This window comes from Embiotoca jacksoni, unplaced genomic scaffold, assembly GCF_022577435.1.
Source record: "Embiotoca jacksoni isolate LCO1_2020_lvr unplaced genomic scaffold, fEmbJac1.0.p SCAF_74, whole genome shotgun sequence".
Taxonomy (NCBI): Eukaryota; Metazoa; Chordata; class Actinopteri; family Embiotocidae; genus Embiotoca; species Embiotoca jacksoni.
Genome location: NW_027185430.1, coordinates 747,111 through 770,613, shown reverse-complemented (window position 1 = coordinate 770,613; position 23,503 = coordinate 747,111). Strand labels below are relative to the sequence as shown.

Here is a 23,503-nt window from a genome sequence, read left to right as displayed (position 1 = left end):
AATTAAACAGCGGGCACACCTTGAAAACTAAGATCAAATTCATGTTTGTAATAAAAAGATAATTTTGGGTTTGTGCTTTGGTCTGCTGTTTTGTGCAGACAACACCGTGGAGTTTGATTTAAGCTGTGTCGCCTTCTATTAAGCAACATGCAGTCTCCGGGAGCTTCACACATCTCTGCCAGTCTCACCGAGCCAGAACAACAGAAGAACTCATGCATACCTGACTCAAGCTCATACTCACTTTGAAGGTGTTGTTTAACTGCTTAAAGGGCGATGAAGGCAAGAGCTGATACATGCACATAACTTCACAGACCTCCACATTCACATCATAACAAGCTGGTTTTAAAATAACTCTAAAGCACGACAGACTTGTCATGAGCTGAGAAAGGCCCAATAACACAATGTGTTTATAGATAGAGTGTAAAAGAGCCACGGCAGTGGTGAGTGTTTGGAAAACATTGTGAATAAACTGGGTAATGTAACAGATACATCAGATAAAGTAGGCGGCCACACATCTCCATACATCCAGAAAGAATAGCAGCACATGATAGATACAGGACCAGCGGAGTGTAATGTTCTGCAGCCACAGATCTCAGGGCGTATTATTATAATGAAGCCCGGCCATGACGGAGCAGCAGACATGCCCTGTCAGCAAAAACATCCCCATCACTCTCTCTCAGTCTGTCGTATCCTCCTGCTGTTGTTTGCTCTTTGTGTTCAATACAGGCTGGAACGCACACTTCTCATCCTGCACCCTGAAACGGCCTCTTTCCACCACTTTGGTTTCTTACTCCCTGGGATAACCTAAAGATTAAAAATCAAATGCCTAAACAGTTCCCAAGTTGAAGTCCACAAGTCTTTCTTTGACTTTCATCTATCTGATTCAGTAAATGTATCTCCATGACAACAGATATAACTTTCAGTGTAATATTGTGATTATACAACAAGTTACCAACTAAATAAAATATGTAATCCAAATGTGTTCATATTGTGGAGCAATTAACTCTCAATCATGGGGTGTGACTAACAACTGGAAAACAATCAGTAGACTCTTATGCAATGTGTCCTACTCCAGGAAGTAGTCAGACCCTTACCAACCACCTAGCAACAGAGAGGATTTCTAGTCTCCAACTGAATAAATACAGAACATAGAAACACTAAACTGATCAGCTAGCTCAGTCTGGTTGGAACAAAGATATCTGATGAACAAAGATATCTGGAGAACTAAGATAGCTGATGAACAGAGATATCTGATGAACAAAGATATTCATGAACTCATGTGTTTTTAACATTTTAGCACAGTGTCGTGCAGTGATTTAGCACAGTGGTTGAACCAAACCGGTCCAGCTAGCCTCCTCTAGGACTGTAAGTGCGTGACTATCCGTGGTGTTACGGTACGGGTGCTCGGAGCGACCAAAAAGGACCAAAAGAGACCCGACTTCACCAAATGGGTCATTTAATAGACCTATAACAAGTAGAAACTACATTATATTACATGTTATATAATATTCAGTTCTAATTCTATATTCCCATTGAGGAGGTGGAGTGATATTTGTAGTGATGAGCAGGGTGTGATGTCATGATGATTTGACCAATCAAATCTCTGGGTCGAACTACTTGTTGTATAATAACGAGGTAACAATTTAAAAAAATGACCACAAAAGGTAGAAAATGTATCACAAAAGTTTGAATTTTAATGAACTTAAACTTAAATTGATTTTCTCCTCCTCATGTTGCTACATTGCTGGTTGCTTGTGTGTTGTGGTATAAACTGCACTCCCTTTTTCTTCTTCTCTGGATTCACTCTCTCACCACTGATCACCCTTTCCATCTTCATTTATTCCTCTCATTCTGCCCTCTATGTATCCACCGCCTCTCTGCTGCCACTGATCAGTTTATATCAGCAAGAAATCATCTTCATGAGAATAAAATATGCCTCCTCAATATTTCAACACCAAACCCTGAATATTAAAATCATTTAAAATGTAACAACTGCAAATTATATAATGTCTCAGTTCAGATGCCGTTTCACCAATAAGATGTGAATTTGTATTCATCTATTCAGCATCATATTGCTGTTCACAGTGTGATGTTATTGGAAACACCAAACACAGTGATATTGATATGGCTGTCAAATTGCTACAGTGTTATTTTGGCAAGGGCTGTGTTTCACATTCACACACATACAGGAACAGACATGCAGCAGTTTGCAAGTCCTCCCAAAGTACATCCCAATACAGAATGCAATTATGTGTGTATATATATACAGTATATATATATATATACACATAATGTATTTCATTTAGCTGAACGCTTTTATCCAAAGCGACTTACAACAAGTGCATTTCAACCATGACGGTACAAAACCCAGAACAACAGGAATCAAGAAAATACAATTTCTTCAAGAAAGTATATGTATTATGTATATGTATGTATACATGTATATGTGTATAAGTATATGTATATATACATAATATAAACAGACAGACAGACAAGAAATTCTATCAGGTAAAAAAAATAGGTTTCTAAAACGTTATTATCAACTCAATCAAAGCAGATCAGCTAATTTGATTTACATTAACTCCTTTGAACAAAGGGTCAGTTTTCCTTGAAGCAGCCTCTGGTTCAGATTCTGTCCTTCACCATCTTTGCTAGTTCGGAGCGGTTTGGAGCAGGAAGTGACCATATTTGGACGAGCTGGGGAGGAGCCAGCGGTGGATCTGACCGATCTGATTGGAAACCTGACGATACTACGTCCCGCCCACCGATAGCTGTAACCTGACTGCACCACAGGTCTGTCAATCAAACAGACACGCCCCCAAAAATAGAAAACACAAATTGAAGCTTATTTTCAAATGAATGAGGGATTATTTTCAGATGGACCTCCAGAAAAGTAATAAGAAGGAGTGACTTTAGCTAATCAGGGCTGCAGGTTTAAAATGGGGACAGTGTATAAAACTGTAAAACATTTTGAGGAAATTGGATGATTTGGATCCAAAGTAATTGACTCCATACCTGCAGCTCATCAACTCTACCCTGACCAAAGACCAGCAGGGAGTCATGGACGTTCCTCCTCAGTCACTTGATCGCAACCCTACTGAACATTTATGGGGCACTTGAAGACTGAAAAAGACCAACATTCCTATTCATTCCCAGCCTACATGTGCCGGACTGTCTGAGGGGCATCTTTGCACAGCCTGCACCGAGGGTCCGGTCTGCTGTGTGGACCCCCGCCTCCATAGATCCGTTCTCATGCTGCTCTGATCAGAGCTTCTGCGCAGTCCTTTAGACCAGACTACTTCGCCACGAGTTGCATTTCTTGATGTCAAACAAACCCTTTATCTGCTTATGAAACATCCCTTGGAGGGGCTCTGCTCTTCTGTGATATTTCTCATCACTCTGTCTTCTGCCGGGGAGGAGCCTCAATGGTGCATCTTTGTGACAGTGGCTCTAACGCTCATGAATCTTTTCTCCCTCTTTCCCTGTGCTGCCTGTAGAGTCGCAGGGTTTAGGACTTTGAGAGGAGCACTCCATGCACTATGAGGAGTTTTTGTGTCTTCACATCAGGGACATCTGTCTCCTGCTGCGGCCAGCTTACTACCCCAGCTGGGTGTCTTGTGACTGGCATGGCGTACATGTTGATGGCTTGGATCTTACTTCTACCGCTGAGTTGGCTTCTCAGCACCGGTATTACCCTCTTGAGGTATTTAGCCGTGTGATTTTCAGGTACGAGCTGTCCTGTATGTTTGGTCTGTGTCCCTCCTGTCCCCAGTGTCCCCCGTCTCAAACCACGTCACCACGGGGCCACACCTCCCAGGCCTCCTACAGTCTTTGCTCCACTGATTGTTTAATATAAAGCATTTAGACTCCTTCAACAGAGAACACTCTACAACGTAACGCCTTCAAGTACAACAGCCTCACAACAACGCAGATCTTATTAGGTTCACACTGAGATTTTCATTCATCTCTATAAAGGTTTGCTATGAAAAATAAGTGCTGTTGCTATGGTTACATCTGGTTAAATACAGGGTGTGATTATAAACTGGAACATTTATTGAAGCATTTTAACATAGTCCTAAAGAGTAAGTTACAAGTATTTCTTAGTGACTTTAATATCGAGTAAATAACCAAATTTTATCAAGGTCTTTAATATGCGTAAAGACACACACACACACACACACACACACACACACACACACACACACACACACACACACACACACACACACACAGTACCAGAATCACCTTAAGCCTGGGGTTATGAGGTGCTCGTGATGTTCAGTTTGCTCGAATTTGCGTTAATTATTATTATTATATTATAATTTCCAGGAGGAACTGAAGTATTAGTATCAGTATATTCTAGCGTATTGTTACCAGACCCAAAATCACTGACAATAAATGAGTCTGGGAACCTTCCAGTGGGAATCTTTTCCGTGGTCGTATCCTACTCCATACTCCATAGAGGAGGTGGGTGAGAGGAGGATGTTAGCCAAGCTGACATGGATCATGGACAACACCTCTTATCCTCCATGAGGCTGTAGGAGCTTTAAGCAGCTCCTTCAGACTGCTGCACCCTCAGTGCAGGAAAGAGCGCCACCTGCAGGTCGTTTGTCCCGACGGCCGTCAGACTCTTCAACACCAGCCTAACATAATGTTGCACTGTTCATTTCATTTCATTTCATAGCACCTGACACTTTCCATTCATCACAAGTTGTATTTATTTTATTTTACTTTATTTTATTTGTTTTTGTGGTTATAGTTTGTGCGTGTGTGTGTGTGTGTATTTATTCATTGCTCTTATTTTTTTCAAAAAAAATATTTTTATACATCTTCATTTATTCTATATGTATTGTAATTTTTTTTTTTAAATTTTAATTTTTTTTATTGTGTCCACCTTTTTGTGTTTCTATGCTGCTGTGACGACTAAATTTCCCCACTGTGGGATTAATGATGTCTAAGTCTAGGTCTAACTACTTTGAGGTAATATATACTGTAATTATTATGAGAATTTAGACTCACGCAACAAGTAGCTATTTGTTTTTGAACAGGTCAATACAAATAATTAGTGAGAAAATACTGCCAATAAACACAAAACAACAATAGAATAACAGAGAAAATAAGTGATGGCAAACATTTTATCAATTTTATCACTGGTTAAATGTGCTGCTCCATGTTTACATTCATATAAACAAAAAGCACTCAAGAATAAAACAAATAATCACAGCAACAAGACTGCAAGCACAGATAGTGATCTATGACGTTGGATGTTCTGGATCCATATCATCCAGATAAACGCGTATCTGCAGGATAAAGATCTGCCATGAAGACGTCATCCACAATCTGCAGCTATTACAGTCTTAAAAATGGCATCTGAAGGATTACCTGCTAAAACCTGGAAAAGCTCTCAAATTTAAAGGCATTTGCTCGCAGTTGAGATATGTGTCAGACTAATGCAGAGAAACAAAAATCATAAAATGTGCTAATATAGCTGCCCCTATAGCTGCGACTGAATTCATTACTGTAGTGTAATCACTACTGTAGTCCCAGTTCTGTTGAGTCCTCTATTCCTTCAGCTCTCAGCAGTAATGACTTCATTAACTTCTTTACTAATAAAATTCTTACTATCAGAGAGAGAATCGGGCCGACCCTTCCTGACACCATCACTGATGTGTTGCTAAGCAACAGCAGCCCTGAAAGCAACTGTAGGACCAGATGTAAACTTGGAACATTTCTCTCCTGTTGAGCTCTCTGAGTTAACTAGAATTATTTCTTCATCTGGATCCTCTAGCTGTCTGTTAGATCTCATCCCAACTAAACTTTTTAAGGAAGTCTTCCCTTTAATTAATACTTCCATATTAGATCAGATCAATCTATCTATTGTAACCGGCTATGTACCGCAGGCTTTTAAAGTGGCTGTAATTAAATTTCAGAAATAGAAATAGAAATAGATTTCTGTAATCACTTAGTTACTCTAGATGACCTTGTCTTGGCCTCCAGCAAAACTGGGAGGAACCTTGGAGTCATCTTTGATGAGGATTTGTCCTTGAGACACCATATAAAGCAAATCTCCAGAACTGCCTTCTTTCATCTACGTAATATTAATAAAATCAGGAAAATCCTTCCTCAGCGTGACGCAGAAAAACTCATTCATGCGTTTGTTACTTCTAGACTAGATTATTGTAATTCCTTGTTGTTAGGATGTCCAAATTACTCATTAAAAACCTGCAGCTGATCCAAAATGCTGCAGCAAGAGTACTGACGGGATTTATCAAGAGAGATCATATTTCTCCAGTTTTAGCTTCTCTTCACTGGCTTCCTGTGAAATCAAGAATAGAATTTAAAATTCTCTTGATGACTTACAAAGCTCTACATGACCAGGCTCCATCATATCTTAGAGATCTTATAGAACCATATAATCCTAGCAGAGCACTTCTCTCTCAGTACGCTGGTCTACTTGTGGTTCCTAGAGTTTCCAGAAGTAGAATGGGAGGCGGAGCTTCAGTGTTCAGGCTCCTCCCCTGTGGAACCAGCTCCCAGTTTGTGTTGGAGGGGCAGAAACCCTCTCTAGCTTTAAGATTAGACTCAAAACGTTCCTTTTTGATAAAGCCTATAGTTAGAGCTGGCTCAGGTAGACCTGAACCAACCCTTAGTTATGCTGTTATAGGCCGAGGCTGCTGGAGGACCTCGTTACATGCTGATCTTCTTTTCTTTCCTCCTACTCTTTAACTGACTCATACCTCACCATCTTCTTCTCTCCCATAGTTTCTTCTTATTATCTGTTGTCTCCATTCAGTTCCTTCACTCGTGTAGTTTCTGTTCTTTCTTTTCCAGATGTCCCGTCATGGAGCTGCATGTCTCTGCTCTGTGATTGTCGTCTCCACCAACAGTTCTTCTCTTCTATCTCTATGCTGTCCTTTTCTCTCTCTGCTCTCCTCTCACCCCAACCGGTCGAGGCAGATGCTCCGCCCACCTCTGATCCTGGTTCTGTTAACAGATGCTCCGCCCACCTCTGAGCCTGGTTCTGTTAACAGATGCTCCGCCCACCTCTGATCCTGGTTCTGTTAACAGATGCTCCGCCCACCTCTGAGCCTGGTTCTGTTAACAGATGTTCTCCACCTCTGAGCCTGGTTCTGTTAACAGATGCTCCGCCCACCTCTGAGTCTGGTTCTGTTAACAGATGCTCCGCCCACCTCTGAGCCTGGTTCTGTTAACAGATGCTCCGCCCACCTCTGAGCCTGGTTCTGTTAACAGATGCTCCGCCCACCTCTGATCCTGGTTCTGTTAACAGATGCTCCGCCCACCTCTGAGCCTGGTTCTGTTAACAGATGCTCCGCCCACCTCTGAGCCTGGTTCTGTCGGAGGTTTCTTCCTGTTAAGAGGGAGTTTTTCTTTCCCTCTGTTGGAGGTTTTTCTCCCTTATATCAGTCCATGTGGGAGAATCAAACCAAACAGACATGTTTCTCCTGTCTAGTCAAACAAAGCTGTTTAAATAAGCTCCTCCTTCACAGTCAACTCCTCGGTGTCCCCTCATGTCCGTCTCCTTTCATGTCTCTTCACTTTGTCTTACTGTTGCAGAACGTCTCCCAGCCTCAATGCAATCAGAATTAATATATACCATATATAATATAATATACCATTATCATTGTTACTATTTTTTATTGTGAATGGTTGCAAACCTGGAGGATCCATAAATACCATCAGTTTGAAGTCCCAAGTTTTTCTTTTCTTTTTTTTGTTGTTGCTGAAAACAGCAGTACTTTTATTGGCTTTCAATAATGTAAACATTTTCCCTGAATATGTTTTGAATCTACATGTAAAAACTGTTTGGAAAGTGAACTTTAAAGAACTAATTTGGGTTATTGGGATTATGTCCGTTTTACTGCTAAATCCATCCAGGCAGCAGACAGGTTCTGTCCAAAATCAAAACCACTTCTAGAAAATTAAAAATGAAAATTAATATGTGTTTCTGTTGACATCTTTTATTTTAATATTAGAGGCTGGTGAAGTAAGATAAATAGTTAGTGGAGCTGATTTGCCACATGGACGCTATTAAACAACTAAAGAAGAAAAACGGGCAACTTACATTTCAGTGTGATTAAGTGCATCATTAGTTGCCTGTAATGTGTGTATTTCCATATGCACAGATTTGTTTCAGCTAAAAGTCTTACAACTAAACTATTAGAACTGTGCTGATGTTACAATAAACAGGTTCTGCTCTGCTCTATGAAAGTGATTCTGTAGTGACTGTTTGCTGTATTCAGATTGAACGAGTGTCCCAGAGGTACACCAGTGAAGGTAAATTTAGATTGTATCTCGAGAATTTCCTCTTGAACTTTTTATTATCTTCTGGACCTGTGCCAATGATTTAGATCTGAGCCAAAATCTAATGGGTTATTTCTTGGTGCGTGCAACACCTTCCCACCAAGTTTCATTAATAATAATAATAATAATAATAATAATAATAATAATAATAATAATAATAATAATAATGTACTTTTGACATGTATCATCTGAATAAATGTGTCAGTATCCATGATGATGAAAACCCTCATTGGTAACGACTGTCTCTGGGTCTCACGTCTGGGCCAGATACACACAGAGCCCTGCCTTCTTGTTTACACACTGCTGCAGCTCGAGACACACACATGCACACACTGTCATTGTCCACAGGAATCATCAACAACTCACGACTCTCCTAATACATTTCTGTCATCGACTCATTTCAATCAGGTTTGTATAAAATATCTTCAGCTGATTTATCCAGATAACTTTTTTAATTTTATTTTTAAATTATATTACGAGCCTGACATTTTGTCTTTCTGTAGCTGAACAATAACAATAAATACAGCAACTTTTATGAGAAAAAAAAAATTGTTCTATAAATAGTTCTCTTGTAATTAAAAACTTTGCTGTGAAGCTCAGTTCTGGCTGTTCTGTAAATACTTTTTTAATAAATAATCATTTCTGATCAACCCATATCAATCTCAGGCTTTAGTGAATAACTTCCCCTTACTTCCTGCCCACTTCCAGTCTAAACATGGGATTTCCGGATTAAGGCCTCCCCGCTCATTTAGTAGGAAGGGCGAGTTAAAACTCAGACAACTTGGACTGATCCGGACCAGGAGGACTGATAATCTCCACCGATTTATTGATGCAAACACTAATTTGATGAACTTTTCAGCCTCAGTCAGACTTTTTTGTTGTTAAGTTTTACTGAGGGTATTTCTTTTGGTCTTGGCTGATGCACTCAGCTCCTGTCCTCTTCTCTGTTTCACCCTCTATGCATTTATATGACCCCATTACATCTCATTATCTTCATGCCATATTTGTGCCGTAGTTGTGTTTACTGTACTCTTCTCCTCCCTCATGTCGTTTTTTTTGGGCTCCACAGCTGCATGTTTCTTGTCTGCAGTCACCGGCACCAAGAACTGATTACGGACCAGCGGGGGGTCGAGGCAGATAGCTGCTCTGAACCTGGTTCTGTCTGAGGTTTTATTCCTGTTCAAAAAAAATGTCTTCCTACTGTGACGGGGTTTTCCTGTTAAAGTGGAGTGTTTTGGTTCAGTTTTTGCTCATGTTGGAATTGTAGGGTGCTTCTCTACAATGTAAAGTTGGCACTATATAAAAAAAACATGTAATTGAATTAATAATAATACAAATAAAAGTGCTTTTTTTCTTTTTACCTTCTGGCTGATAGTTAATAGTTGCTTCATTAAGCCACTATACACGTAATCATCAGATATATTTTTATTCTGACTGAAAATGTTGTGTTTCTTCTGATTAATTGCATAAAGGCAACACTATTTTATGAGAGTTCATACAGTCCAATGATCAAAACCCAAACATGTTCTCACATCCCCAAACCTGGATGTTTCTACTGGATCTCACCTCTAATAATGAACTAAATTGATCTATTTACAAAGGAAAACAGTGTCTCATTGTACAGTACAGACCAACTCCAGGCAGCAGTAGTTCAAGTGTGAAAGAAAACAGGGGGTTGTACACATTGATTGTGTTCCAGTTAATGACAGAGGTCACAGATTAAATGATAATAAATGATATATTAATTAACTTAGTGGTACCAGAAGGGGAAAATTACCATTTAATTTAATTTCATAAATGTGTTTGTCATCCAGTTAGAGACACAAATACTCCATCACCCACGCAGATGGTTGAGATGATGTGAGTGTGGGTAGCTGTGGTGGTTATGGATGGTTGGGTGGGAGTGTTTCTGGCAACTTGAAATATAAATGAGAGAAAAATAAATTATAAAAAAAGCATGAAAAACTCAGAGAGGAAAACCATGGTGACATGATTGTCTCAGTTCAGTGGCAAAGCCAGTTATCTCGCCCAGACACAGACACTCAGGCATCCCATGATCCTCTGACTTGGAGAAAACAACGTTCGGGTTGACGGAGGTTCGTGTCCGTGTTAAAAACATAAAATTTGCAGTGGAGAGTCTTTATCTCTTGTGGTGAGAGTTCCTATGATATCTGTTTCTCCTCATGGTGATGAAATTCAACTAAGATAAAAACTCAGGGATCAGGTGGAGACAGATTGTGGCTCAAAGTTGTCTAAGTACATGGTCATGGTTAGGAAAAGAATGAAGTTACAATGAAGCCATGTTGACTGTTGCTAGGAGACAGGATGCTACAGAAGTATCTGACGTCAAGGTCACACACCTTGTTTCTTCATCTATCCCACCTGACCTTCTCCTTCCAGAGTAGTCATGCTACTTCCACCTTCACTTTTCAGAGACAAGAGAGTCATTTTTTTTTAGGGAAATGTGAGAATAAGAGTCTGAACAAATGCCATTGTCACTACTTACTTTACTGTATTTCCATAAACTAATGAAACACAACTGTGAGTCAACCTGGTGTCATCAGAAAGGGTCTAAAGTCATTGTGAAAAAAACAACAACATAGCAATTACTTAAATCTCAAAGAAAAGATGAACAGCTTTGTGGTTATGATATTTGTAAAACAGCTACTTAGCACACACTTTCCACTGCACCACACATTAACACAGAAACAATAAAAATATAAGCTGTATTACTTTGCATAACTAATTATAATCTGTGGTTTTAAATCTTGTGTTTAAAAAAGTGCCTTTGTTCCCTCTTTGGATTCATTACAAGTGCAATTCTTCCAGTGAAATAGGGATTTTGTTATTAGCACCAGTTGGCATCTTACCTCTGAAGGGCATCTATCTTGTCAGCTGTAATTCCTCTCAGCAGCTCCTCCAGCAGGTCGGAGCTGTCGGGCGGAGGAGGAGGTGGTTTGACGCTAGATGTGTGTGTGAACCAGCCAATCAGGATGCCCAGGACAAACAGCCCCACCCCTGCCAGGAAGTATCTATGTAGAAAAAAAAGCCAATGAATAAAGAGATGTAATGCCCACTTACTGACATTTCCTCAGAGTATCAACACCTTTGTGTTCAAGATGAGCTCTGAAGACCGGTAGAATGGATCTTGAGCTAAGAGTAAGAGGAATTCATCATTATTATTCACCAAAAACAAGAACGAAATCTTGCTCAAGAGACCAAGTTCGTTTAAGAAAAAAATATGTTCATGTGTAGGTTTCACATTGTGATACAAGCATAGAAGCTACTGCAGTGAGCCACAGATCCTATCTGGGACCTCCTGATTAAAAAAATGCAGAAGTGCTGAAGCACTAATGTCGGGTTAGGTGATGTGGGGAGACACGACTTCAAGTCAGTTCTACTTCCACCTGAGTTTATAACAGGGTTGAGAGGATTATTCATATCTATAGTGGTTCTAATTGGTGAAAAGTGGTAAATGGTAAGTGGCCAAACCTTAATCAAATATACATGTTCCATCATGCATCATGCACACAGTAAGAAACAATACAAGCAGGAAACAAGGTATTTAATTTGAAGTCCCTGACAGTTGGAAAGAAAAAGTCCCTTTTAAAAGGAAGAAACCTCTGAAAGAACAAAAGTTAGCAGTGGAGCATCTGCCTGAAGTAGTCAGGGTGAGCGGAGAGTGGAGAGAGAAAGGAACAGCATAGAGACAACAAACAATAAACACCAGTAACCCCAGAGTGGAAAAATGCAACTCCAAAGGCAGAGATAGAGAACCTGCAGAAAAAGCATGAAATAGAAGGAAGTTAATGAGATGCAATGATGGCAGTTAAACACACGGCGAGTGAAAGGGAGGAGAGGAGCCTCAGCCTGTGGCAGCAGAGCTAAGAGATGGTTTCAGGTCACCTGAGGCTGCTCTAACTATAAGGTTTATCAAAAAGAAAGGCTGTAAGCCTGATCTTAAAAGTAGAGCTTGTGTCTGCCTCCTGGTTCCACTGGAACTAAAACTAAACCTGGTCTCAAACTGGGCCTCTCATTCTTCTTTTTCAAACTGAACCATGGGTCAGCCTGCCTCCTGAAAGTCAACCCTCCATTGTGATGAGGTAGTTTATAGTATGATGGAGCTTGGTCATTATTAAAACATTGTCAGGCCAGAGAAGGTTTTAAAGAAAAACTATAAAATGTTCTGTTTCTGAGACATCTGTCAGAACTGGATGGAGGGTGTTATTAAAGCATTGAGTGGGTTTATTTCCATTTTAAGAAAAGCCAGTTGAGTCTAAAGATGAACTAAATGCAGAGCTGAGGCTCTCGTTGTCAACATAAAGTCACTTTATCTGGAAACTACAAGGAGTCCAAATAATGAGACGGTCTCTGTGAAGGAGTAGTTGGACAGTTGGTGGTTTATCCACATGGTACCGATGCCCCCCCATCGCCTCATGCTGTACCTCAGCATGTAAAACGGCTGCTGGGTTAGTTGAAGTGTTTCTACGTTGGCACACCAGTTAAAGCGTGAGGACCACAGATGAGAGCCGTTTATTTTCCTTTCAGTTCCACTTCCAAACAATCGGTGACCGTCACAGATGATGATGTGGATGATTTTATAGCTACGAAGGCAACTAAAGGTGAAAACAATGGGGGTTTTAGTGATATGAATGACCCAATGGACATGTTCTGGAAGGAAACACTGGATATCAGAGCCTCATGTGTTTCTGCTGCCAGAACTTCCTCCATCTCCATGTACAGCTGGATGATACTCCAATACACTGGTTTTATTTGTGATTATTTTATCCCATTATCTCACTTATAAACCAATGTAGAGCTTTTGGCAGTAAAGAAATTAAACTTCAGTTGTAAACAGGGACATCTTGAATATGTCGAAAGGAATCTCCTTCCTCATTCATTCTGTGTTCAGTCACTCCGCTTGTTATGTCATTTTGTCAGAATATGAAGCAACGCAGTGATGTAAGAACATCATGAAATTGTTGTATGTATGGAAAAAAATTCCAGCCCAGCAACACCAGCTTTAAATGTCCTAAAATTGTTCATCCAGAAAACAGTTCATGTTGTTGACATCTATGATTGTGCCTGTTGTTTTCATAGATCTCTAGAAGGCGTATATATTGTAGATATGACTTGTAGTGAGGACGTTACCACTATACGCGGCCCTTGAATTACCTGAGTGGGAAACACTGGAGTCGTCTTTGGCCTTTGTGTCCGGGAGCCCTGGTGAAGTGAGAGATGTAGTTTGGATCTTCTTGGAGTCGCTCGAATCGCCCGTGTGGTGAAACCGAGACAGACGGCTGGATGGGCTCCATCAGCTCGGGGTCGGGGTCGGGGCCGGGATCCGAACACCCTGGAAGTCATAGCCGTGATACATTTATAAAAAGTGTTAAAATGTTTTTGTAAAATCTGTGAAATGTGTGGAGTAAGCATAATGCTCTGCAAGACATTGACAGATACTTGATGTTTACCATATACAATTCTTTCTCAATTGTTTGTCCAGAAACTCACTAAAACTTTTTGACTTAATGTCAGCGTGATGCTGCCTTCTGGTGGTTTTCACTAAAATGTCTAAACAGCTGTTTTATAAATTACAATGGAATTTTGTTACAAAATTACAGGATGAGTTGTACTTTGGTGATCTCTCAACTTTTGTGTTCTCATCTAACTCCATCATCAGTTCATTTTTAAAAGGCGTCTACATTTTGGTTTATTCCTCTAAAGAGTCCAAAATTATATTTCAGCCTCAACTGTATTTAGTGCAATAAATGTTAACATGATGCAAACACGCTGGTCAGTGCAGCACTGGTACAACTTTTTCTCTTTTAAATCGGATGATTATCAGAATACTTGTTATGGTGAGCTCACAATGCTGTTAAATAAAACCAGCTATAATAAGGCCACAACACACATCATCATGAGGAGTTAAAACAAAATGTACTAATCTTTTTTTTCTAGCCGAGACAGATGGTGAAGTGTGATGGAGAAAACAAACTGGAACAGAGAAACAGACTGAATACTTAGTGCTTGGTTTTGAGTTTTAAAACGATCAGCTCACCCACTTCACAAAACATTTGTGAGGATAGAAAAGTCCCAGTGAAACATTTAAAACAGACTCATTCAAAGCTGAGATGAGATTCAGGGTTCTCATGAAGTTTCTCCTTTTAGCAGCTTCTGGTATGATTCTCACTTCAACAACATACTTTTCACCGCACAATCCATATCAAATCACGTGTTTCTGACTCATTTCTGTCCAGAATATATTCTAAGATCCTAAAGAATTTACTTAAAACTGAAGTTTAAAGTTTACTGAGAACAATCTGCTCAATAAATCCCACCAGCAACTCAATCGCATTATCTTAAATATTTCAAAAATGTTAAATCAGATAAAAAAAACACTTCATGATAAATATTGTCCAAGTTAATTGTGTAAACAATAGGTCTGTGAATTGAAAGGTATCTGGTAATATGATATGTAACACATTGCAATTTAAAAAAAAAACCTGTCATCACATACACTGTGTCCTGTGTATATCTTATATGATATCTAATATCTCAATTTACAGGATCAATACTGTAGCATGATAATTAAGCGTACCATTTTTGTACAAATGTATCCTTATTACGTAAAAATGCATCACAGCCACAAATATGGTAAAACAAAATCAGGGAATATAAATTACATTTGACATTTTTACCAATGCCTTCTGCAGCTCTTGACAGTTTTGAAATGTGTGTATTCTCATTAATGTGCAAAAATGTTGAATAAATAATTCACAAACTCATCATGTTAACTGATGTGCCATCAATCAGACAGCATTCATTTACATTTAATATGAGCTGGAGCAAACAAAGCAAACACAAAAACATCGTGGTGCTTTGTGAGATCAGCTGTATGAGATGGTACACTACAATATGCATCTTCATGTACAATATGTTCAACAAATATTGTTGTATTGCAATTATACACACAGGACTTTAAATGACTGAGTATCCACTGTAAATAAACTGTGCTTGACTGCTGGACGAATCGACGAGGGCTCTGGCGTTCACTGCGGCTCCAGTGTTGACAGGATGTCATGAATATTGTGATATCTTCTCTAGTATAAGGCTTATAGAAAAATACCAGATGAAAGAGGTTCCAGGAAGTCCTACCTGATCTCTGGCAGTCGATGTGCTGCATCTGCATGCGTTCCATGCTCGGTCCCGGTTCCTGGAGCTCCTCCTTGTCCAGGTCCCAGTCGAGGTCCAGACCTCCAGAGCAGTGCAGAACCTCACCGACCAGTGGGCCGCCCTGGGCATCGTACACCTTCCTATACGCCATGATGTCACCTGGAAAATACAAGCATCAAATTTACACTCATTTAAGTTATATATGTAACACACAGCAGTCCCAAGAAAATTTCCAAACCTCAAACATTCCTGGGATCATAAACAAGTTGGAGGGAGAAAACATTAAACTGCACACACAGTGACCTCAAGGCCAAACTTTAAATCCCAAACATTGTCTCTTGTCCCTGATACACAATTCAGTACAGACACAGAACCTGTTAGGAAGTTGATATTCTATTATTAAAATAGACATTTATATATTTGCTACCTGATTGTGATCACTGAAGGGATCCCTCTGTAAACAGTGTAATGGCTCAATGTGCTGCCAGTAACACTGGGGCTCATGCTTGGGTCGGGCTCACCTACTATCAGCTTCAGATCGGTCTCCAACTAAACCCGATGCCATGGTTCATCTTAGTATGACCCACAGCTACATTTTACCGTTAAATGACCTCCAGCAGTGCGAGAAAGCAAATTCCTCAAAATGTTTTATGGACTGTGTATTTACAGTTCAGCCCAAAATCATTCATATCCATGTCACGTTGTCATTTCGATTGAGTTTGACCAAGATTTCACTTCCGGCTGGAAACGACAGAACCAGTGAGACAGGATGTGAAGACGTTGTGCTCGAGATATACATGAAAAATGTAACTATTTTTTGAGTTTTGTTTTGTTTTTTACATTTCTATGAAAAATCTCACGTCCACAATGTAAAGCAGCCACACTGTCCTCACTCAGCTCTTTGGTTTTATCAATTTTGATGGACTAGAAAACTACTGCAGGAGCTGCTCTCAGTTTAGAGTCGATGGGAACGCGGAGAATGTTTGACACTTTAGTAAAATGTGTATGAAATATATGAAATAAGAAAATAGTTCTAATTTATTATTAACATCTCCAGCAAAATGTCTTCCAATGTTTTGTCACTTGTCAAATGTGTAGTCATTTACAGACTTTAAAATGTTTTATTTAAATTATGAATAATTTTGGGCTGAACTGTACATTCAAATGAAATCAGCCTCTCGTGGTCACAGTGATGAAGGCAGTGTAGTATACAGTAGATCCTGTAGTCAGGGTAATTAAATGGTTCAACAAATGCACAACTTTAACACGGGAGACCTTTTCATTTCAAACCAACGTTGTTTCTCTGTCTTTTGACTGTTTCATAACTTTATTATTGAAGGATAATAATACCTCTGTCATCTCATTGGGCTGAAGGTGAAGCCGCATTAGTGCTGAAGGAAACCTGGTCCATGTGGTTAAAAGCTACTTGGGCTAAATGACTGAGCAGAACCTCTCAGGAGATGATCATGAAGAATATAAGCGCTGCAGGGTGCTGCAAAGCAGTTACACACATTTATGTTTGTGTGTGTGCAGAGGAGTGTGTGTCGGTTGTGTTTTGCCCCGTAAAACCAACTCTGGGGTCAGCCCGGCTCCTACAGTGTAATAGAGCTCTCCATGACTGATAGGACACACACAACTGTGTGTGTTGTGTGAATGTGCTGTGTGAGTGTGTGTTGTGTTGTGTGAGTGTGTGTGTATGTGTGTAGATCAAGGCTCCTGGCGAGTGTCATCAAGTTTAATCATGTTTTTTACACCCTTCGTTGTTACAGTGAACAAATAAACTAACGAACTGCTCAATCAATAACAGCTTTGGGGGGAAAAAATAAAAGGAAATAAAAACAAGGGCCATTAATCTGTGAAAACTTTATGTCAGGTGTTTATTGAAATGATTACTGGTCTCAAGAAAAAGGGAGAAATAATGTGATGTGATAACTGATGTACACCAAAACATCTCAGCAGATATCCACAGCTTCTGTCCATAGAAATAACACCTTCCATGTATTCTGATCTTTCCGACCTTATTTCCATCAGAGCTCATGGTCGGCACGGTGGTGCAGTGGTTAGCACTGTCGCCTCACAGCAAAAAGGTTCTGGGTTCGAATCCGGTCCTGGGCCTTTCTGTGAGGAGTTTGCATGTTCTCCCTGTGCTTGCGTGGGTTCTCTCCGGGTTCTCCGGCTTCCTCCCATCATCCAAAAACATGCACCTCAGGACTGTGCTGACAGGTCATCATTGTAAATGAGAATTGGTTCTCAATTGATATTACCTGGTTAAATAAAGGTCAAATAAATGGTGCGTCTTTGACGTGAGCGTGGCAGACGTGTTTGGTAATTTTGTCAACACAAACGAAGGGCGCAGTGACGAAGTAGGAGGAGTAGATAATTAGAAGGAGTGTCACAGCCAATCACAGCAGCTCCTCTCATCCCTGTTAACACCACTGTGACGCAGCGACAGTCAGTTTCTTATGAATTAAAAGAAGAGCAGAGCAAATCAAATAATTTGTGTTCTTGAATGGCAATTGTAATTGTTTTAAGCCGCTATTAAGTGACCGTTGTAAATGTCTACACTTATATTCCACCTTTTCACACAAGTGCTCTCAAAGTATTTTACAATTTACCTCCAATTCCCTCATTCACACACCAACACTGACAGAGCTGCCATGCACGATGCCCAGTAGACGTGACCACTTATGACAGCGTTCATTAGATAATAAGTGAGGAACAACTGGGAAATAGAGCATACCACTTTTATATTCATGTCATATAAAAAAACATGTCATCCTTTGTGTTTACTTTGTTTGTCCATCATTTCACTGTTTGTATTTCAGGTTGTTACTGCTGCACACGTAGCCACACCCACAGAACGACACCAGGACGTGACCATTGTTGGTTGAATGGATGATTTACACTTCTGCTCTGAAGTGGTCGCAGATGTCTGACTGATTGTCCCTGTTTAGACAGAGCATCCATTTTTTGCGTTAGAAAACCGATTCAAGAAGAGACGGAGATAGAAAGGAGTGTGTGTGTGTTTGTGTGTTACAGACGGTGACAATTAGAGGAAGAGTCCTGGAGAGAGGAGAAGACAGAGACTGAGTCAGTGGCAGTGACACAAAGCGAAGGGAGGCAGGAGAGGAGATGCAGAGTGTTTGTAGATGAATGAGAGGGTAAAAAGCAGAGGAAAGAGCTCTGGGAGTTACTTGGCATCAATCTTCAATGCTTCACCACACTTTCATTACTTTTGGCTCAATGCAGATGAAGGCTTCTCTTGGTAAAATGGAGCAAAAGTTCATTTAACTGCTGACCTGCTGCTGCAACTCGCATGCTGCAGCGGGCTTCACCTGATACCTCTCACCGCTGCAGAGTCCAACCCTGCTTATTACATCCTCACCCGGATTTTTCTTCATTACACACCTAATTTAACTTAACAAGTCTTCTGTGTTCCCTCTGATCTATCAGGGCACATCCACAGACAGAACAGTCAGTCGTAAAGCGAGGCACATTTCCTTCTGCTCTCCTGAATCCTTGTGTTTGTGCAAAAAAGCCACAAATAAGTTCAGACATTTCTGTTTTTTTAAAGAATCTTAATGAAAGACCCAAACAATTAATTGATTCTATTAACACAAATTGATACTTGAATAAATATCACACAACGCTCCTCCATGAACAGAAGTACATACTGAAGTGGTTCTTTTTTTTTTTTTTTTTACCTCACCTCACCTCACATCTACCATCTTGCTCCTGTAAATGCTCAAGAGGAACCACATGGATGACTGAAAATAATTTATATTTACAGATTTCTGTGACTTTTTCAGATGGACCATCAGGAAATAAGTTAGAAAGAGAGACTGTAGTGAATGGTATCATAATTACCTGTGGAAAAAAAAATGGACTATGTATTTGATGAGAGAAATTGATTGGGAGTCTATTGGGCCGGATGCTTATTAAAGCTAACCCCTAGTGGCCCTCGGTGGTATCGCACGTTTAACAATTTCTCAGTCTTCACCTGTCAGACTCAGAAGCTCCGCCCACTTGCATGCAGTCTGTGGTCATGATACGGACAGCAGGCAGCCAATCAGAGAGAGGTGCGTTGTTTGGGAATATTTGGAGTTCAGACCTGATGATACAGGTGAGCCAACACAGTGGCTCTGTCTGCTCCACGTAAGCTGTGTGGGAAGTCTACGAATCCCTCTGCATGTGAGCTCGAAGTGCAGTGTCTGAAGAAATATTATTCACAGCTGAAACTACACCTGATGTGCATCATGTGATTGGCTGACGTCTTTAATTGTGGTGCAAAAGCTCTTAAAAATCAAATTACTTTCATAAACTCAATTTGAAATCAGATGGGCTTGAGTCTGAATGACATGGACAGAAAAGCTGAAAAGTACTGAAAAATAAACAGAAAATACAATGTTGGTTTTGTTCTCTTCCTTTTCATTGACAATAAGAAAAGTACAAAGAACACAACTTTCAATACCTAAATAATAACACCTTGTTTTTATCAGTAGAAATTCTTCTTGGTTAGGAAGTTGTTTTACAGGTTGTTTTTCACTTTAAAAGCTAAACGTGAGCAGCATGTAAACTGTTTCAAACACACCAACAAAGACTTCTGTTCCACCGACTCGGGTGTCAGAACCTGATCACAACAAACACATCCTCTTAACAGGCAGTTGTAATGTAATGTGATGAATATGCTGATATTTTCACATATTTCTCTGCAATCTTTTGTCCGTGGTTTTTAAAACAATCACAGTTGGACGATATTAGTGGTTCTATGGTGAGACGATATGTTGGTTAAAAGTGTGTTTAGTAACTTAATTAGATTTCTTATAATGGCGCATCAATGCAGTTTCTCACTGGAAGTTTGTGCAGTTTCAAACTGAAGTATTTGCTGTTCTTTGTCCGGCTGCTGCTCCACTGCCTTCTCGTCATTTCAAGTTAGACGCTGTCTGCCGTCTGTGACCAAAACATCAACAGACTCCAAAGTTCTTTCTCAATAAATCATGTGGTTAGGGAGGACTTGAGCCCGTCATTTTGCCTTGGTGGATTACAGAATTTTTCAGGCTCTTCATGGTTTTTCGGGATAAAAACAAAAATGTTGCTCTTTGCTCCCAGCTCCATTTCACAGGGAAACAGCGTTTCAGCCCTGGTTTTAACCTGAGGTGTGAGTCCAATCATCTCGGAGGACTGTGCTGAAGCAGCTGCTGCATCTCAAAAGCATTTGTTGGGTACAGAGTTTCTTTGAAACACAACAACTGGAAGACAGGTAGAGCTAGTGTGAAGCTTGACGTGGCTTGTGTCTAAAACCACAAGTATTCCCTTTGCCAAAACTTAACTTTAAATATTAAGGTGGCAGAGAGGTCTTTCAGAGGGCAATGACAAACCAACTGTGCTCTTGTTGGAGGAGGAAGCTGTGCCCTTCATGAGGTATAATTCAAAAACCCTTTCCACTGCCGGTACCGACTCCACTAGTCTTTACTCGTTTTTGGTACCAGGTACTTGTCTGGATTTGGTTTTCCCCAGAAAATGGTATCACCTCAATGTGGCATTGTTACGATACCAGAGCTGCATGAAACGATCCTGTTCTGTCATCACCACACTTGCTGAATTCTTTCATTGGCAGCCAGAACCCACTTCAGGGGCCGCAGTCTTGCAGGTTGCCATTAATCAAGTTCAGTGAATTAAAAAAATGAAGTCCTCTGTAGTCGCTTGGCTAGTTAACAACAGCCTGTTTGTGCAGGACGTGCTGCGTGATGAGTCCCTCGAAACCAATCAGATAGCTGTTCTCACGTCACGTTGTGGTATTGGCTCACCTAGAAGCTCAATGAAGGTGAAATCAAAAATAGTTCCAGGAATCAGGTGCAATCCATATACTTTTGCTTGATAGAAAACCAAAGTAAGTGAGTAGGTAGGTAGGTAGTTACTTTATTAATCCCCAAGGGGACATTTTTTCCGCTACAGCAGCATTTATAGATACAGGAAAGCAATAAAATAACAGTAAAAAAAAATTGAAATATAAAAATGCACAGTATATACAGTACAGTATATATATATAGCTTTATATTTAAACAAACAAGAAACACAGACAACAGTGTTATTGTTGTGTGATGGATTTTGCCAGAGGTGAGTTATTGTACAGTCTTATTACAGTGGACAGGAATGATCTCCTGTATCTGGAATGATCTCCTGTATCTGGAATGATCTCCTGTTTCTGGAATGATCTCCTGTATCAGGAATGATCTCCTGTATCTGGAATGATCTCCTGTATCTGGAATGATCTCCTGTTTCTGGAATGATCTCCTGTATCAGGAATGATCTCCTGTATCTGGAATGATCTCCTATATCTGGAATGATCTCCTTGTGACAGCGGAGCTGGAGGAGTCTTTTGGAGAACGTCCTCCTCTGTCCCTGCAGCAGGTGGAGAGGGTGGTCAGGATTATCCAATATGGACAATAGTTTCCTCAGCATCCTCCTCTCCACCACCTTTTCCAGGCTGTCCAGTTTGTAGCCGATGATGGAGCCGGCCTTCTTAACCAGTTTGTTAAGTCTGTTGGTGTCTCCGGCTCCAATGCTGCTCCCCCAGCAGACCACAGCGAAGTACAGTTCACTGGCCACAACAGATGGTAGAACATCTCCCAACATCTCGCTGCACACATTGAAGGATCGAAGTTTCCTGAAGGCAGCAGAGGTGTTTGGGAGGTGCGAGGTGTGGAGGAGACAGATGAGGGTGGTGAACTAAACCTGTTGAAGAAACAGTTTAGCTCATTGGCCGTCTCCAGGTTCCCCCTGGTTGTTCCTCTCCAGGTTCCCCCTGGTTGTTCCTCTCCAGGTTCCCCCTGATTGTTCCTCTCCAGGTTCCCCCTGGTTGTCTCTCTCTCCCCTTGAACCCAGTAATCTCCTTCATACCGGTCCACACCTCCCTTATGTTGTTCTGCTGGAGTTTGGCCTCCAGCTTCCTCCTGTAGGAGTCCTTGCACTCACTCATCTTCTCCTTCAGGTGGCGCTGCACTCTCCTGAGCTCCTCCCTGTCCCCAGACCTGAAGGTTGCTTTCTTCTTATTAAGAAGAACTTTCAGGTCACTGGTGATCCACGGTTTATTGTTGGGGAAGCATTTTACAGTCCGGGATAGTACGGTGGAGTGTTCACAGAATTTGATGTATTCTGTGATACAGTCCGTCCTGCTGTTGATGTCCTCCCCATGTGGTCCAAACAGCACATCCCAGTCCGTGGACTCAAAGCAGTCCTGCAGGGCATCTTTAGCCTCCTGTGTCCACCACCTCACAGTCCTGGTGGTCACAGGCTGCCTCTGCACCAGAGGAACATACTTTGGTGTCAGCAGGACCAGGTTGTGGTCTGATCTACCAAGGGGGGGAAGGGCAGTAGTACTGTATGCATCCATGGCATTAGCATACAGGAGGTCCAGAGTTTTATTGTTCCGGGTGGGGCAGTTAACATACTGGTGCAAAGTTGGCAGTACTTTATCCAGACTGGTTAAAGTCTCCAGTAACTAACAAAAATGCACCGGGATGCTTAGTCTGCAGTTTAGCCACAGTGGAGTAGATGGTGTCCACTGCTGCCTCTACGTCAGCTGATGGAGGAACGTACACAGCGATAACAATGGTGGACGAGAACTCCCTCGGCAAATAATAAGGACGCATCCCCACGGCTAGAAGTTCAATGTCCGGGCTACAGAAACGTTCCTTCACACACACATGGTCGGGATTGCACCACCTCTCGTTCACATAGACTGCAATCCCTCCACCTTTCTTCTTGCCGCTCCGAACAACGTCTCCGTCCCCCCCGAACAGTCCTGAAGCCGGGTACGGCCGCGCTGTGGTCCGGGAGATGTGAGTGCAGCCATGTCTCGGTGAAACACATGATGCTGCACTCCCGGTACTCTCTCTGGGTCTTTACCAGCGCCGAGCTCGTCCGTCTTGTTGGCCAACGACCTCACGTTCCCCATTAAGATCTCCGGTACCGCTGGTTTATATTTCCTCCTCTTCGCCTTCAGTTT

General features: G+C 41.0%; 1 protein-coding gene across 1 annotated transcript in view; it reads right to left on the bottom strand.

Moving 5' to 3' along the window:
- Positions 1-23,503, bottom strand: part of LOC138215397 (inactive N-acetylated-alpha-linked acidic dipeptidase-like protein 2) — a 471,279-nt gene that overhangs the window by 329,392 nt on the left and 118,384 nt on the right. Inside the window, exons 3-5 of the mRNA XM_069177518.1 lie at positions 15,478-15,654; positions 13,498-13,675; positions 11,193-11,354 (exon numbers count right to left, since the gene is read on the bottom strand). Of these exons, the coding sequence (XP_069033619.1) occupies positions 11,193-11,354; positions 13,498-13,675; positions 15,478-15,646 (509 nt within the window). The 5' untranslated portion in view covers positions 15,647-15,654. The remainder of the gene's footprint in view (positions 1-11,192; positions 11,355-13,497; positions 13,676-15,477; positions 15,655-23,503) is intronic.